The following is a 17,068-nucleotide window of genomic DNA, read 5'->3' as shown; positions in this document are numbered from 1 at the left end:
CCCAACGCTCATCAGGATCCGACTCCCAAAAGTCACTGTACAGGCTGCCTGCCACGGTTACTTATGGGCCTCTCTGGTTTGACTGAAGCTGTTTTTTTAAGGTCTGTTAGGGCAAACCTAGGGTAGCCTTTACTCTAGGGCTATTTAGTTCCATTTACAGGATGGCCTTTTAGGGGTCTTTACTGAATGCTGCACTGTGACTGGTGGGAACACAAATGATGCCCTACCCTATGTGATCTATGAAGTCTCAAAAGGCTCCCACGACTGTTCCTGGGAAGTTGTTCTTGCCCACCCTTGTGGGGCTGCACTCTATGCATGTGCAGACTTGCATTCAGGCCCAAGACTCACAGGGACCCTCTGCTCTGTGCAGCTCCCTCTTCCCAGGTGCTCTGCCCTGCAGAGTCCAGCAGTCTCAGTCCCCTTGAACGCTGATTTGCATCTCCTCAGATCCAGCTGGTTTCCCTTTCCCTGCTCCTGTGGGTTCATACTCCCTGCACCACCATCCAGTAAAAACAGTGGGATTTACCTCATTTCTTCACTCTCTCAGGTATCAGCCCTGGTACTACTTACAGTACCAGGCCTGAAAATAACTGCCCCAATTTTTGTCCATCCTTCTAGTTGTGCGGGACAGCAGTCCCCGTTCTTGCTCCTGACCAGAAGCACAATTCCCACCCAGCGACTTCTGAAAAACTAACAACCCTCATCTTGGGCCCCAGTCCCCAGAGATTCTGCTCACTAGCATGAGGCCTGGGAACCTATGTGTTTAGAACTTTCCACATGATTTTTATATACAATTAGGCTTGAGAAGCACTGTACTAATAATGTACTAAAAAGTTACTAAATGTAGCTTGTAACTGTTAGCTTTTCTCAAGTTACAGAAATGAAACTTTTCTTAGCTCCACAGATTTACAAAATGATGCCTTTACCATCAAATTTCAGCAAACATTACAGAGGAAAACATCTTATTTGAAGTTCATTATAGTTGGTACCTTTCTTTTGCTTTTAGTTATATCTTTAGATCTTTAGAAAAAAATTGATTAAACCACAAAAAGCATTGAATACCTGTAGGAAAAATTGAAATTCCCCTTGCTCCATTTAAATAAAGACATAATATCTTGGATATACATGGAAATGTGAAGCTTGTTGACTTGCAACATTACAAATGCAGCGGGAGCACACTTTTATCACAAACTTACTGAGAAAAAGTTAAAATGTTCATTCACAAAACACATGGGCGAAATAAACACAGCAGAAAGGTCTCAACTCAAGAAGAAAGTGCTGGGGCCAGCGCTGTGGCATATCATGTAAAGCCGCCGCCTGCAGAGCCAGCATACCATATGGGTGCCGGTTCAAGTTCCTGGCTGCTCCACTTCTGATCCAGCTCTCTGCTGTGGCCTGGGAAAGCAGCAGAAGATGGTCCAACTCCTTGGGCCCCTGCGCCTGCGTGGGAGACCCAGAAGAAGCTCCTGGCTCCTGGCTTCCAATCAGCCCAGCTCTGGCTGTTGCTGCCATTTAGGGAGTGAATCAGTGGATCAAAGCTCTCTCGCTCTCGCTCTCTCTCTCTGTAGCTCCAACTTTCAAATAAAATAAATAAATCTTCCCTGCACCCCATGGGAGACCAGGAAAAGCACCTGGCTCCTGGCTCCTGCCATCGGATCAGCGCGGTGCGCCGGCTGCAGCGCGCCAGCCGCGGCGGCCATTGGAGAGTGAACCAACGGCAAAGGAAGACCTTTCTCTCTGTCTCTCTCTCTCTCTCTCTCACTGTCCACTCTGCCTGTCAAAAAAAAAAAAAAAAAAATCTTAAAAAAAAAAGATGATGATGATGATGCTTGGGATCCCATGACTTCAGGGAAGAGAGACGCAGCCAAGGTCATCTTATATGACAGGACACTAGATTTTAGGCCACTCACACCAGAAGCAGCTGGACGGCTGGATGAGGCACAGTGAAAGGAGCTCCTGTGCACCACAGAGGAACAACCCTCCACCATGAGGAAGTAGCTACTGAAACCTGCACACAAACAATCAGCGGTGCCCCTGTGCTCGACACAAGCCACATTTCTCTGAATTCATGATTTGTGCAGACCTCCTCCCATCCTGCACCTGAGCTGACCCTGTGCCCTAGTGCTTGGAACAAAGAAAGAGACACAAGTCACACTGTGCTAGTTCATGCCTAGGTCTCACGAAGTTTCGCTGACTTCCACTTCCTCCCTCCTGGAGGTGGAGACACCATAAGAAGCCTGGAAAGAAAGAGGCTTTCCACAGAGACAGAGGCTCTGCTTCTTCTTTCCTGGGTGGCCCCGGGCACTCACCTGCATAGGGGACACAGCTGCTGCTGGAGGGGTTTTCATAGGACTGGGACTCAGAGGTGTTCGAGGAATTGCAGCTGCTGCAGGGTTTGGAACTAAAAAAAGAAAAAAAAGTAAAGCAAATCATCAACACAGCCTGGTGCAGTGGAGGCTTTCTTGCCTGGTCTCCACCTAAGAATTTCCCCAGAGTAACCAATGCTCTCGATTCCCCTGGAAACTGTCTTGGCTAGGCTCTAAGCTCCATTGAACAATAACTGCACACAGGTGCTCTCCTCCCACCAGGTGAACGGCTTGCTCCCCCAGATTAGCTGTGCTTGTCTCCAATCCTGCTAACTCTGGTCATTTCACTTTCGCTTTTTAATTAGCATTATGTTCCCTGGCCCAGCACTGTGGCACAACCTTGTTAAACTGCCACTTGCAACACCTGTATTCAATACGGGTGCAGGTACATGTCCAGGCTGCTCCACTTCTGATCCAGCTCCCTGCTAATGTGCCTGGGAAAACAGCAGCAGATGGCCTAAGTGCTTGTACCCCTGCCAACCACGTGAGATAACCGGATAAAACTCCTGGCTTCAGCCTAGCCCAGCCCTAGCCATTGTGACCACCTGGGTCATGAAGCAGTGGATGAAACAGCTCTGTCTCTCCCTCTAACTCTGCTTTTCAAATACATAAACAAATATTCAAAAACTAAATAAATAATTAGCATTATGTACTTAAAGTGCTCAAAAGGGCCGGTGCTGTGGCACAGCGGGTTAATGCCCTGGCCTGTGGTGCCAGCATCCCATATGGAGCCGGTTCCAGACCCAGCTGCTCCACTTCCAATCCAGCTCTCTGCTATGGCCTGGGAAAGCAGTGGAAAATGGCCCAAGTCCTGGGGTTCCTGTACCACGTGGGAGACACGCAAGAGGCTCCGGGCTCTTAGCTTCGGATCAGTGCATCTCCGGCCATTGCGGCCAACTGGGGAGTGAACCAGCAGATGGAAGACCTCTCTCTCTCTCTGCCTCTCCTCTCTCTGTGTAACTCTTTCAAGTAAAAACAAATAAATCTTTAAAAAAAATTAAAAGAAATAAAGTGCTCCACAAACCAATGAGATCCACATACCATAAAATGCAAGAGGATCATGGTGGACAATCAGTAACTGTGGATTAAACAAGTCCCTGCTCGCCTTTCCTCACGCCCTCCTGCAAAGTTCATCTCCACACATATTTTTTGCTTTGCACTCACTGCATATCAGTCTCCCTCTCTGAACTGTTCAAAAGTAGTTAATTTTTTAAAATTCACTCATTTGTTATTAGTCTACATTAAAATAGTTATTCAAGGGGCCGGTGCTGTGGCGTAGAGGGTAAAGTCACCACCTGTGACATTGGCATTCCATATAGGCGCTGGTTTGAGTCCCAGCTGCTCCACTTCCGTTCCAGCTCCCTGCTACTGCGCCTGGGAAAGCAGCAGAAGATGGCCCAAGTGCTTGAGTCCCTGCACCCACGCTAGAGACCTGGAGGCAGCTCCTGGTCCTGAGCTTCAGCCTGGCCCAGCCCCAGCTGATGCAGCCATTTGGGGAGTGAACCAGCAGATGGAAGATTTCTCTTTCTCTCTGTATCTCTGCTTTTCAAATAAATAAATAACAAATCTTAAAATACAAATTCCAACCAAGTATGGTATGATATTCTGTATTAATGAGTCATTGTTTTATTATTTTTTAAAAGATTGTTTATTTGAAAGTCAGAGTTACACAGAAAGAGAAGGAGAGGCAGAGAGAGAGAGAGAGAGAGAGAGAGAGAAAGAGGTCTTCCATCAGCTGGTTCACTCCCCAATTGGCCGCAAAGGCTGGAGCTGAGCCGATCAGAAGCCAGGAGCCAGGAGCCAGGAGCTTTCTCCAGGTCGTCCCAGGTGGGTGCAGGGGCCTAAGGACTTGGACCATGTTTTACTGCTTTTCCAGCCATAGCAGAGAGCTGGATTGGAAGTGGAGCAGCCGGGACTTAAACCAGCACCCAAATGGGATGATGGCACTGAAGGCAGCGGCTTTACCCGCCATAGCACCAGCCCCATATTAATGAGTCTAACTTTCAAAATCCTTTTAATGCACATTCAAGCAATTTCTAAGTTTTCCACTATTTCAAACAATGCTGTATTGAAAAGTCTCCTTTAAGTAATTTCTACTTTTTTTAAAAGACTGCTATATTGAAAACTCTGTGTGTATCTTTATACACTTGTGCCAACATTATGTGTAAGAACTTTGGGGTGCATGAATATGGTACTTTAAATAGAAAGAAATGCCTAACTGCCCTCCAGAATGTCTACACAAACAGTGTGTGTGACTGTACATGTGATATTCACTATTGGTTTAAGTCAAAGAAAACTGATTTGTGTAACATGACAAAATATAAACTCGAATAGCCTATAATGAAGTTTAAAGAATTTCTAGATGAAAATTTAAACTGTAGAACATGTTACAAGTAGTCGGTTTAAACAACAACTGTGTCTCCTTCCCTTTCTTGGAGTCAGGAGGTAGAGACAGATGGAACGAGGTAGTCCTGTGATGGAAGGGAGGATGAGGAGCTGCACGACGCTTCAAAACCCTATGCGCCTGGTGGCTGGACTGTGGCACACAAGGGACAGTGACTCAGCTGCCATGACAGGCAGCTGAGCCTCAGACTCTGTACGCATTTGGGGATCTGAACTTCATCTCAACTGTAACAGACAAGTAGAGGACTTTAGGCACAAAAAGATGTTTCTACCCTGAAATGAAATACGAAGTTCCTGAAATTAGTGACTAACGGTGGCTTGAACTAAGGATTGTGCCACTCGAGATGCAAGGAAGTAGATGGCAAAGACATATGTGGTTACGGTGGATCAGCAGGACTTGCTAATGACAGGCTGGATGTGGGAGTGAGGAAGAAGGATTTAAGGAAGATTCCTAAATTTCTGGCTTAAGTAACTGGGTAGAAAGGCGTTACCACTTATACCTGGAGAAAACCAGAAGTCCTGGAGAACCAGAAGCTGGTTTTGGACACGACGTGCAGGAGGCCCCTGCGAGTTGAGTGCCACGCAGACATCTGTACAAACAGGACTGAGGAGTTCAGAGGAGGGGACGGACTAGAGGTGATCCAAATACTTAAAGACATGGGAGTACATGTGTGCAGGATTAAGTCTCAGGTCTGGGCCCAACACTTCTGAACCCGAAGAGACTCATCTCCTTTTTAAAATCACCTCATACCAACTCAAAAGTACCAGGCTGAGGAGAGGAAGGGATTGAGATTGCAAAACTCGACCAGAGAACACGCAGTTGGTAAACAAACACGACCACAGGCCCTCGGCACGATGGTAAAGAATTACCTTGAGATGCACTGTCGAAGGACTTGATGAGGGTTTTCACCGTAGGGGTTGGCTCTGAGGAAGTCGAGGATCTTCTACTCAGCCCCATTCCCTGCCGCAGGGCTGCCAGATCCCTCTCCACAGCATTCATGTAGTTGTACACTCGGCCTCGCTCCTCCTCTTGCCTGAAACCAACATCAAAGTTGGCGCATTTTACCATATGGATAAGAAAATATACATTCCCCACCCCCAATTGAAAAACATTAAAAGGTATAACTTTTTAAAACATTGTATCAGGGGCCAGCACTGTGGCATAGTGGGTAAAGCCATGGCCTGGAGTGTAGGTATCCCATATGGGTGCCAGTTTGAGTCCTGTCTACTCCATTTCCGATCCAGCTCTCTGCTGTGGCCTGGGAAAGCAGTAGAAGATGGCCCACGTAAACAAACTTTTCCTATTCTGCTCATTAAAATCCACTGCTCTACCTTGTACCTTGAATGGATCTTTCATCCATACATGACCATGTAAGACATGCATAGGTCATAAGGAAAATACCGGGTCACTGAGTTACACAGATTTTCCAAATGCCTGTCATTATATAATATATATTTTTAAATCACATGTGTTAAAGTCACCAATGATCTCATCGGACAACTCTTTCAACATGGGAAGCTGCCAAGCCTGCAACTGCAGATATGAATTTTCCAAAATCCTTCTGTTCACTGGGAAGTCCAATTTTACCAACGCACAAACACTGTAACCTGTTCTCCAGGAAGTAACACTCTCTCTTCATCATTCTCAAGAGGCATCCACCAAACACCAAAGTCTGAACATGCAGCTGTCTGCCAGTTACTGCCAGGGAAAATGGTGGCTCACACAGGACTCTCCTCAAGCCAAGCCCACGTGGCGGTACGCGGCAGACGCAGCTCTCCCCGCCTTGTCACAATAGCATTAGAAGACACATCCCGGACTGAGATTCAGCGCAACTAATAATTTACTGCTTCATCAAGGACATCTTGAAGCAAAACCCACACTGCTTTTCAAATGCAAATGTGTGGCACTGAAGACTGTCAGTGACTAGACATGTAACGTGGTGCCACCAAAGCCTCGATTCTTCAGCAGTTTATGTCTGTCTTCCACTCTCAGGGCCTGAGTCAGCATAGTGAGACGAGTAAACATGTCAGTACTGTGGAAACAGTCTGACAACCTCAGGAGGCTACAGACCTCAAGAAGCACAGTGCCACAAGACGCTATCACCTCCAGGGGAAACTTCTTTTAAACAGGTCTCAAAGGCTGAGGAGCTTCCCGGATCCAATGGAATGTTCCCTTTCAAGTATTCAGGGGACCGGCGTTGTGGTGAAGCAGGTTAAGTCCCAGCCTGCTGCGCCAGCATCCCATATGGGTGCCGGTTGGAGTCCCATTGTTCCACTTTAGATCCAGCTCCCTGCTAACGCACCTGGGAAAGCAGAGGGGGATGGCCCAAGTTCTTGGGGTCCTGAACCCACGTGGGAGAAACAGACTGGCTTTGGCCTGGCCCAGCCCCAGTCATTGAGGCCATTTGGGAAGTAAACCAGCAGATGCAAGATCTCTCTCTGCCTCTCCTTCTCTAACTCTGCCTTTCAAGGGAGGGAAAAAAAAAAGTAGGCTTTCAGGAGCAGCTTCATGGTTAAAACACCCATGTCTCACATCAGAGAGATATGAGCGGGGGAAAAAATGCTAACGTGCAGATTCATGTGGCATAAGATAAAATAAGTGAAAATTCCTCAGGCGATGGAAACTCCCTTTGCATTTTTCTTTTTCTTTTGTTTCTTGCATTTTTTTGTATTTCCATTTTTTCCTTGGGTTTCCAAAAATACTACCTGAATATTCTGGTTATTGTCCTGAGCATTTTGTAGGCATTATCTTATTAAATCCTTGCAAGAACACTGTAAAGCAAGTGGTACAGTCTCCATTCTAAATGTGAAATAACTGAGGCTTGGGAAGTTCATGTTGCTCACCCAGAGCACACAGCTGGTAAGAGGCAGAGCTAGGCAGGAGCAAGTTGGTCTGCCTCCAGAGGCCACATTCTTAATCACAAGGCGACCATCTAAAGAAAAGTAGCAGGACTGGATGGTGGGGACAGAGGAAAGGCGAGATCACAACATTCCCTGTGCCAGGGACCCCGTCAGCTCCCTCAAGGTCGTCCATCATTAGCTGGACCAGTGACTTTGAAAGATCCCTAAGAATGTGATACTTTACAGGTGTCACAAAAGGAGGCCCAGAAAAGCTGAGTAACTTCCACTAGATCCAAATTCAGTAGGGTCAGACCCTACATCTTGGGTCCCGCGGCACGGCAAAGCAGGTTAAGCCACTGCCTATGACACCAACATCCCATACAGAGTGCCAATTTGAATTCTGGCTGCTTCACTTTGGATCCAGCTCCTTGCTAATGCACGGGGCAAAGTAGCAGGAGATGACTCAAGTGCTTGGGCTCCTGTCACCCACATGAAAGACCTGGATGGAGTTGTAGGCTCCTGGCCATTGCAGCCATTTGGGGGAATGAACCAGTGCATGGAAGCCCTCTCTCTCTGTATCACTCTGCCTTTCAAATAAATAAAATAAATCTTAAAAAAAAAAAAAAAAAAAGAAAAGAGAAAAAACCACCACCCACATTCTTTCCATGACACCACATCACACAGCCTGGACCTAAGTGTCCTCTACTGCAGCCGAAGCACACAGTGAGTTCCTCGGAACATACTTGCGTGACTTGATTTCCTCCAGCTCTTTCGTGAGTTTCTCATTTTTCTCTTGAGCCTCGTGGAGCCGGCGCTTCAGATCGCCAATCTCTTCCTGGGCTTCGGATTTAATGTCATTGGCAATGACCACCGCAGTCTGGAGGTCAGCCTGAAACTGCCGCCATTCCGCAGATTCTTCCTATATCAAAAACAAAACAAAAACACTTTATTTCCAAAAGACAGCAATGAAAATTTATTTCAAAGCAATAAAATTCGCTTATGATTAGATTGCAATAATGTCCTATATGCCCAAAAGGATCACTGATTTTTTTTTAATCCCTTAGAATTACTATTAGCTATTTATAACAGGCAAAGCACCTATTGTGAGTGAACCTGTCAACAAGGGAAAGATTTCCTAGCAGACCTGCGTATGAGGCATCCAGAAACACTCAGAGCACCCAATAAATGTCAATGAGAATAAGGTAAAGCCTCCCCCCTCACACAAGTTTCAAAGCAACCTTATAAAAATAAACATCATCCAATATTTAGAGCTGTAACTCTGAAAAGCTCAGGAAGGTATATAAATGGTATGTGAACCATACAGTGAAAAACTATAAATATCCTGACATCAAAAACTAAAGGGAAAAAAAAATCAAAAGTAAAGGAAAAGGAAGAGGAAGCCAGAATAAAAACACAAACTCAATATAGACATACAAAGCTATACAAAGAGTAAGAACTGCACGGTCTGCTGCTTCCCACAGCCATGGAGGATGCGGGTGTGGCTGGGGGGAGACGTCTCCCCAGCGTCTCCCCTCCACCAGGGCCACAGCTGGGCCACGCCTGGGCCCAGCACTCTCTCACCCACAGAGTGATTTTCTGACATCACGGAAGCAGCCGGAGTAACTTCGGCAGGACCAGAACTGTGAGATCAGCCTTCTCGCCCTCACCTCTGCATCACAGTGGCACTGCTGTTGGCAAGCCAATCAAACCCACAGGAAAACAGCTTAGTTTTGGATATTTTATAATCAAAAGACAATAAACTTTCCAAAATACAACACTTGTCTCCTGAATCCATCATCCTAAAAGTACTGACCATAAATTATTTGTACATTCTTCTACCTAAAGCCTAGCCCCAGTCCTGGTTTAAAAGCAAAGTATTTGCTTTCAGCACCAAATCCAATGGGGTCAGCACTGTCCTTGTATCCACAGCTTAGGGCTAACCACACATACTCAATGACAACACTTCAAATTGCAGAAAACCATGTGTTCTGATGAGATACACAAAGACGCATCCTACCCGGAGTCTCCTGTGCAGTGTCTTGATTTCTCTTTCCATGTCATGTTTTTGGTCCTGGAGCTTTTTAACTGTATCTGAAAAGACCGAGAGAGGTGGTACTTAAGTATGACATTCCAAAAAAGTTATCCTGCCCAAAAGAATTCTTAAATTTTAATACAAAACTTCATTTTTATTATTTTAATTATAATTTTTTATTTGAAAGAGTTACAGAGAGTTCTTCCATCTGTTGGTTCACATCGCAAATGGCTGCAATGGTGGGGCTGGGCCAGGCCAAACCCAGGAGCCTGGAACTCCATCTGGGTCTCCTGTGTGGGTGGCGGGAGCCCAAGTACTTGGGTCATCTTCCGCTGTTTTCTCAGGTGCATTAGTAGGGAGCTAAATTGGAAGTAGAGCAGCCAGGACTCAAACCAGCACTTATATGGGATGCTGGTATCACAGCTGGTGGCTTAACCTGCTGTGCCACAAGGCCAGCCTCAGTACAAAACTTTAAAAGAAGAAATGTCAGGGGCCTGGGAAAGCTGCAGAAGATGGCCCAAGTACCTGGGTTCCTGCCTGCCATGAGGGAGACCCAGATAAGTTTCAGGCTCCTGTCCTGTTGCAGTCATTTATGGAGTGAACAAGAGATGGAAGACTGAGCTCTCTCTCCCTCTCTTTTTCTCTCTGTTAACTCTGCCTTTCAAATAAGTAAAGTAAATTTTTTAAAAAGACTGTTCAACCAACATTACTTTCTAAGAAAAAGATCAAGTTTACAAAAATCAATTACTGGATTGCTTCCTTCCTCATTTAATTCTGAAGCAAAAAAAAAAATTAAATAAAATCCTTAGAAACACACATATTATTGGCTCATAACCAATCAGACCAACACTGACTGCTAATAAAATGTGAGCTTTTAATCGTAAGGGTTATTAATCTAAACTACTTATGCAAGCATAATTTACTTTAAGTTTCAGAGAAGTGGTGAATCAATAAAATTAATTATATAATGCCCAAGGGAGCTGGAATTTAAATTAATTCTACAGGGGTGGGCACCATGGCACAGCAGGTTAAGCTGCCGTTTGGGACCCCACAACTCACATCACAGTGTGCTGGTTCGAGTCCCAGCTACTCCATGCTTCTGATCCACCTTCCTGCCAATGCACCCAGGAACAGTGGAGAATGGTCCACGTACTTGGGTGCCTGCCACCCATATAGGAGAGCTAGATGGAGTTCCTGGCTCCTGGCTTCAGCCTGGCCTAGTTTCAGTTGATGTGGGTATTTAAAGAGTGAACCAGGTGGCCGGTGCCGTGGCTCAATAGGCTAATCCTCCACCTTGCAGCGCCGGCACACCGGGTTCTAGTCCCAGTCGGGGGGCCGGATTCTGTCCCAGTTGCCCCTCTTCCAGGCCAGCTCTCTGCTGTGGCCAGAGAAGTGCAGTGAAGGATGGCCCAAGTGCTTGGGCCCTGCACCCCATGGGAGACCAGGAGAAGCACCTGGCTTCTGCCTTCGGATCAGCGCGGTATGCCAGCCACAGCGTGCTGGCTGCGGTGGCCATTGGAGAGTGAACCAACGGCAAAAGGAAGACCTTTCTCTCTGTCTCTCACACTGTCCACTCTGCCTGTCAAAAAAATAAAAAGAGTGAACCAGGCTGGTGCTGCGGCTCACTTGGCTAGGCCTCCGCCTGCGGCGCCGGCACCCCGGGTTCTAGTCCCAGTTGGGGCGCCAGATTCCGTCCCGGTTGTTCCTCTTCCAGTCCAGCTTTCTGCTGTGGCCCGGGAGTGCAGTGGAGGAAGGCCCAGGTGCTTGGGCCCTGCACCCACATGGGAGACCAGGAGGAGGTACCTGGCTCCTGGCTTCGGATCGGCGCAATGCACCGGCCGCAGCGCACCGGCTGTGGCAGCCATTTGAGGGATGAACCAACGGAAAAAGGAAGACCTTTCTCTCTCACTGTCTAACTCTGCCTGTCAAAAAAAAAAAAAAAAAAAAAAAAAGAGTGAACCAGCAGACAAAGGATATCTCTCTGATTCTTCTTCTCTCCGCCTTTCAAATAAATAAGTCTTTATTTTTCAAATAAATCAATTTTATGGACATTTTTATAAATAATATGTATATGATAAGTCAATTACTTCTCAAATTATTTTTGCATAATATGGAATTTTTAGAACAATTTTAATCACCCTGTAAACTTTAAAAAAAAAATCTCATGAACACCAGCAATATGAAAAGAACCATTCTAGACATAGACAGAGTGGCGATACAAAGATAAAGCCTAGCACAGGCCAGTCTCCTTGGAACCAGAAACAGAAAAAAGAAGTCACAGGGGCCAGTGTTGTGGCATAGCAGATAAAGCTGCTGCTTTTGACACTGGCATCCCACATAGGTGCCAGCTGGACTTGCTATCCTGCTCCCTGCTAATGTACCTGGGTGAGTATCGGGGAATGGCCCAAGTGTCTGAGCCCTGCACTTACATGGGAGATCCACTGGAAGCTCTTAGCTCGAGGCTTTGGCCTGCCCAGCCTGGCTGCTGTGGACATTTGGGGAGTGAACCAGTGCATAGACGATCTCTCTGTCTCTCCCCCTCTTTCTACATAACTCTGCCCTTCAGATAAATAAAACAAATTTTTTTTAAGATTTATTTTATTTGAAAGAGTTACAGAGAGAGGTAGAGACAGAGAGAAAGAGGTCTTCCATCTACTGGTTCACTCCCCAAATGGCCGTAATTGGAGCTGAGCAGATCCGAAGTCAGGAGCCAGGAGCTTCATCTAGGTCTCCCACGTGGGTGCAGGGATCCAAGGACTTGGGCCATCTGCTACTGCTTTCCCAGGCACATTTACAGAGAGCTGGATCGAAGTAGAGCAACCAGGACTCAAACTAGCACCCACATGGAATGCTGGCATTATAGATCAGGGCTTTAACCTGCTGTGCCACAGCGCTGGCTCCTAAAACAAATCTTTAAAAAAAAGGGGGGGGAGGGGGCCAGTGCTGTGGCATATCGGGTAGAGCCACCTCCTGTAGTGCCAGCAGCCCATATGGGCACCAGTTTAGGTCCCAGCAGCTCCACTTCCGATCCAGCTCTCTGCTGTGGTCTGGGAAAGCAGTAGAAGATGGCTCATCCACTTGGGAGACCCAGAAGAAGCTCCTGGCTCCTGGCTTCAGATGGGTACAGCTCCAGCCATTGTTGTCATCTGGTGAGTGAACCAGCAGATACAAGACCTTTCTCTCTCTCTCTCTCTCTCTGCCTTCCAAATAAATAAATAAATCTTAAAAAAAAAAAAAAAAAGAAAGAAAGAAAGAAAGAAAGAAAGGGAAGTCACGTTCTATTTGGAGGTTCTGCTCTAAAATCCATGTGAGGTAGTGTGTGTTGTGAGGCAACAGATTAAGCCTCTGCTCAGAGGGCCATATCTCACATCTCTGGTTCAAGTTTTGGCTACTCTCTGCTTTCTTTCTTTTTTTTTTTTTTTAATATAAAATAAATCTTTTTTTTAAAGACTTATTTTATTTATTTGAAAGAGTTACAGAGAGAGGTAGAGAAAGAGAGAAATGTCTTCCATCTGCTGGTTCACTCCCAAGATGGCCCAACAGCCGGAGCTGCGCCGTTCCGAAGCCAGGAGCCAGGACCTTCTTCTGGGTCTCCCAGGTGGGTGCAGTGGCCCAAGGACTTGGGCCATCTTCTACTGCTAACCCAGGCCATAGCAGAGAGCTGGATCGGAATAGGAGCAGCAGGGACTAGAACCAGCACCCATATGGGATGCCGGCGCTTCAAGCCAGGGTGGTAACCCACTGTGCTACAGCACCAGCCCCTCCCTGCTTTCAATACTAATGCACCTGGGAGACAGTAGATGAAGACCAAAATGCTTGAGTCCCTGACACTCATGTAAGAGACCTGGATGGAGTTCCAGGCTCCTGGCTTCAGCCTGGTCCAGCTCAGTGTTGCAGGCATTTAGGAAGTGAACTAGAGGATGGAAGCAGGCTCTCACTCTCGTTCTGTCATTCTGCTTTTCAAATAAATAAGTCTTTTTTTAAAAATTGACAGATGAGTTAGACAGTGAGACAGAGAGACAGAGAGAAAGGTCTTCCTTCCATTGGTTCACCCCCCAAATGGCCGCTATAGCCGGAGCTACGCTGATCTGAAGCCAGCAGCCAGGTGCCTCCTCCCGGTCTCCCATGCGGGTACAGGGGCTCAAGGACTTGGGCCATCCTCCACTGCCTTCCCGGGCCACAGCAGAGAGCTAGACTGGAAGAGGAGCAGCTGGGACTACAACCTGGTGTCCATATGGGATGCCAGTGCTGCAAGCAGAGGATTAGCCAAGTAAGCCATGGCGCCAGCCTAAATAAGTCTTTTAAAACAAATAAGTAAATAATAACTATGCTGAAGGGGGAAATGCCAAAAGGGAGCGCCATGCTGGTAACTGTCACTCAAGTCTGCCACAGCTGGCTACTCTGACAGCCCAGGAATCAATCACTTTCTGTTCTGGTTAAACACCAGACAAGGCACTCACTGACTGGTATAATAGAGACAAATCCTTTATTCGTGCCTGATGGAACAAAGACATAAGCCTCAGCCACTCTCACTCATTGCCCAAAAGAAAGATAAACACTGGAATTTATTCTGTGCCCTTGAATCTCAGTTGGGTCTCATGCCCTGTTGCTTTTATACACCTGCATTCTTTCCTAGGTTCCCAAGGCCCTGCACGCCCACCTGAAAGACCAGTTCCAGGAATTCTCCTCCGCCTGCTGCCCCTTACCCCCACCCCCATCCCTAGCCTTCCCGACCTTGGGGTCAGGGCCTTCTGCCACATGTTCCATCAATGTGGATGCTGGCATTTGGTCAGCCACCTCTACAAATTTATTTTCTCTGAATAAATTCGGTGTGGCTGCAGATTCATAAACTGCCTCCTCTCTATTCTGTGCCGCTTTTCCTAACGTTTTTGGTGCCCCATGTGAGGAGCCTCTTTTCCTAACAGTGCCCCCTCCCTAGTCCATCCCAGCTTTTTCCCTGTGTTCCAACTCTGCCTTGTACAGCCTTCCCATGAGCTGCTGCCAACATGATCACATTTCTTTGCACATCTGTCTCCACCACCAGGCTGAAAACACTTTAAAAGACAGGTGTCTTTATAGTCCCAGTTCCTGGCACATGGTAGGCCACTAGAACCGAATAAATGCATAAATTTATGCAAGCTAATGGTGAAGCAATAAGAGCAAGCAATAGTGAAATTATTACCTAGAGTTTTTAAAAATTAGTATTCTATTAACAGAACTTAACTACTGTCAGGAACATCCTGACTGTACCTATTGGCGTTTCTGAGAAAATAACATTCTCTCACATTTCTTATACTTAGTAGCAGGAACCCAGGAGTACTGAACCTGTGTGCAAGAACACAATCAGAACTCTGCCCCCAGCTCACAGACTTATTAGCTCCTAGCCCAGACCTGACGAGACACAGGCGTGTGCTCCTGACTGTTCTCAGATCGTTCATCTTCTTCCTCGTCCCAGTTCCATACAGGACCTGCTGTTCTGGAACCTCTGTGATGCTACCTGTGCCTTACATGCAATGCTCTCATTGGGGGTTTTTGGTTTTTCTTTGTTTTTTAATTTGAGATCTTCGTCCCCAGAGGCAAGCATCTGGAACCAGCAAGGGAACTCAGCTCTGTGACTTCACACACAGATGAATTCGGACACGGAGAAGGAGTAGGGACAGACGCTGAAACATCTCTAGTGTTGAAAACATTAGGGATCACAGCTTTCATTTATACTGTACCCATTTATATGCAAGAAATGCTTCAGAACTGAAACAGGTGAACAAACAAAAAACGCCAGCAGCATAACTTCTCCTCACATTTGCTGAAAAGTGCTTTCCTTTACTCCTGAGCACCAAGGATGCCCTTACTTTAGACAAAATTCACACAGGATGAACAACTGCAAATCTTACTATCTTAAAAAAAATCCCTTTTCATATCTGGCATCTTGATCCTCAGGTGACATGGCCATCTATCTAAGACTGATCACAAAATCCCAAAGTCCGAAGCTCCTGAATCCAGCTTTGTCGCGGGAGGCAGTGGTGACAGTTCAAGCTGCCATGCTCCTGGCACCCACGTGGGAGACCAGGATTGTGTTCCTGTCTCCTGTTCCCAACTCCTGTCTGCCCAGCCAGCCCTGGCCTTGGTGAGTACCTGAGAAGTGAACAGCAGGTAGGAGCTCGCTCACTCTATCTCTGTCAAATAATTTTTCATTCTCAAATTTCCTTTTGTGTGTGTGTGTGTGTTCTTATCTTTTCTCTTTACCCAGTACTCACATAATCACTATTCTTAAAAGGACATTCTTCTCTCTGGCGTTACACATCTGTTGCTGTCACATCTTATTACTGCTCCTTTTAAACAGAAGGGAGCCAGCAGCCAGTGGACATATTTAGACAAAATAAAGCACGCTGAAGTGTCTCTAGGGAGTATGACTTAAACCTTACAATCACGTCTGCATTTCTACTCTGAAATAGAAAGTATTAAAAGTGACAACAGGTTTCTGCTCCCTGGAAACAAAGGAGCAAGTGCTTCAGGTCTTGGTTAGGAGACTCTTAGCAGAAGTGCTGTCAAGCATGACTGACGGTCGCCTGGGGAGGTGGCACTGCCCACCCCAATCCCCTGCACATGGTTTCCTTCCTCCTCCAGGCTCCCCACGCAGGACGGACACTGCCCTCTGCTGTCCTCATCTCAACAGCAACCTTCAATCCATCAAAGAACAGAAGAACTACTACCATCTCCTTAACTTTCCGTTAAATTCAAGCTCAAATTTTACAGTTATTTTTATCCTAAAAATCAGGCTAATAGCTATGCTCGTTGCTTTTTGACCAGCTTTTCCTGAACAATTTGTAACAATGCCCTCTTTGTTTAATAATGGGGTACATTATCTTTTTACCACTGAGGACCTACAGTCCCTGATAAATCAACCATAATTCATCCTGGCTACAGTTGGTTAAATACCTGTCAGTCCCAAGCAGCTTCTGTAGGTACAGGATCTACCTGTGACTCCTAGGGGCAAAAAATTATCAGAGTTCACAAGCAACCCTTCCTGCCACCTGAATCCTTAGAAACCCCTGGGAGCTATCACCAGTGCTAATTCAGTCTGGCCTGCGGTCAAGCACTTCCCACTGACCTCCAACTGCGATTTTTTAGAGGAAAGGAAAGGACAAGAGTAACTAATCCATTAGAAACCACACCTCGGGGCCTGTGGCGCAGTGAGTTACGCTGCCACCTGCAATGCCATCATCCTATATGAGCACAGGTTCAAGTCCTGGCTGCTCCAGGTCCGATCCAGCTCCCTGCAAATGCACCTGGGAAAGGATGCAGTTCTAGGCTCCAGGCTTCAGCCTGGTCTGGTCCTGGCTATTGTAACCATTTGGGGAGTGACCCAGTGGATGGAAGATATCTCACTCTCCCTCTGGTTCTCAGGAGCAACAGGTCCAGGATTCCT

The 17,068-nt window shown here is 46.6% G+C and overlaps 1 protein-coding gene across 3 annotated transcripts in view; it reads right to left on the bottom strand.

Moving 5' to 3' along the window:
- Positions 1-17,068, bottom strand: part of SPECC1L (sperm antigen with calponin homology and coiled-coil domains 1 like) — a 135,511-nt gene that overhangs the window by 61,400 nt on the left and 57,043 nt on the right. For all 3 annotated transcript variants that reach the window (XM_051837119.3, XM_051837121.3, XM_070065956.2), the window contains 4 exons: positions 9,628-9,701; positions 8,354-8,529; positions 5,640-5,803; positions 2,310-2,401 (listed from right to left, as the gene is read on the bottom strand). In XM_051837119.3, the coding sequence (XP_051693079.1) occupies positions 2,310-2,401; positions 5,640-5,803; positions 8,354-8,529; positions 9,628-9,701 (506 nt within the window). The remainder of the gene's footprint in view (positions 1-2,309; positions 2,402-5,639; positions 5,804-8,353; positions 8,530-9,627; positions 9,702-17,068) is intronic.

This window comes from Oryctolagus cuniculus, chromosome 21, assembly GCF_051225735.1.
Source record: "Oryctolagus cuniculus isolate XC-2025 breed Fujian yellow rabbit chromosome 21, ASM5122573v1, whole genome shotgun sequence".
Classification (NCBI taxonomy): Eukaryota; Metazoa; Chordata; class Mammalia; order Lagomorpha; family Leporidae; genus Oryctolagus; species Oryctolagus cuniculus.
The sequence above is the reverse complement of the archived record's forward strand: the minus strand, read 5'-3'. Positions and strand labels throughout refer to the sequence as shown.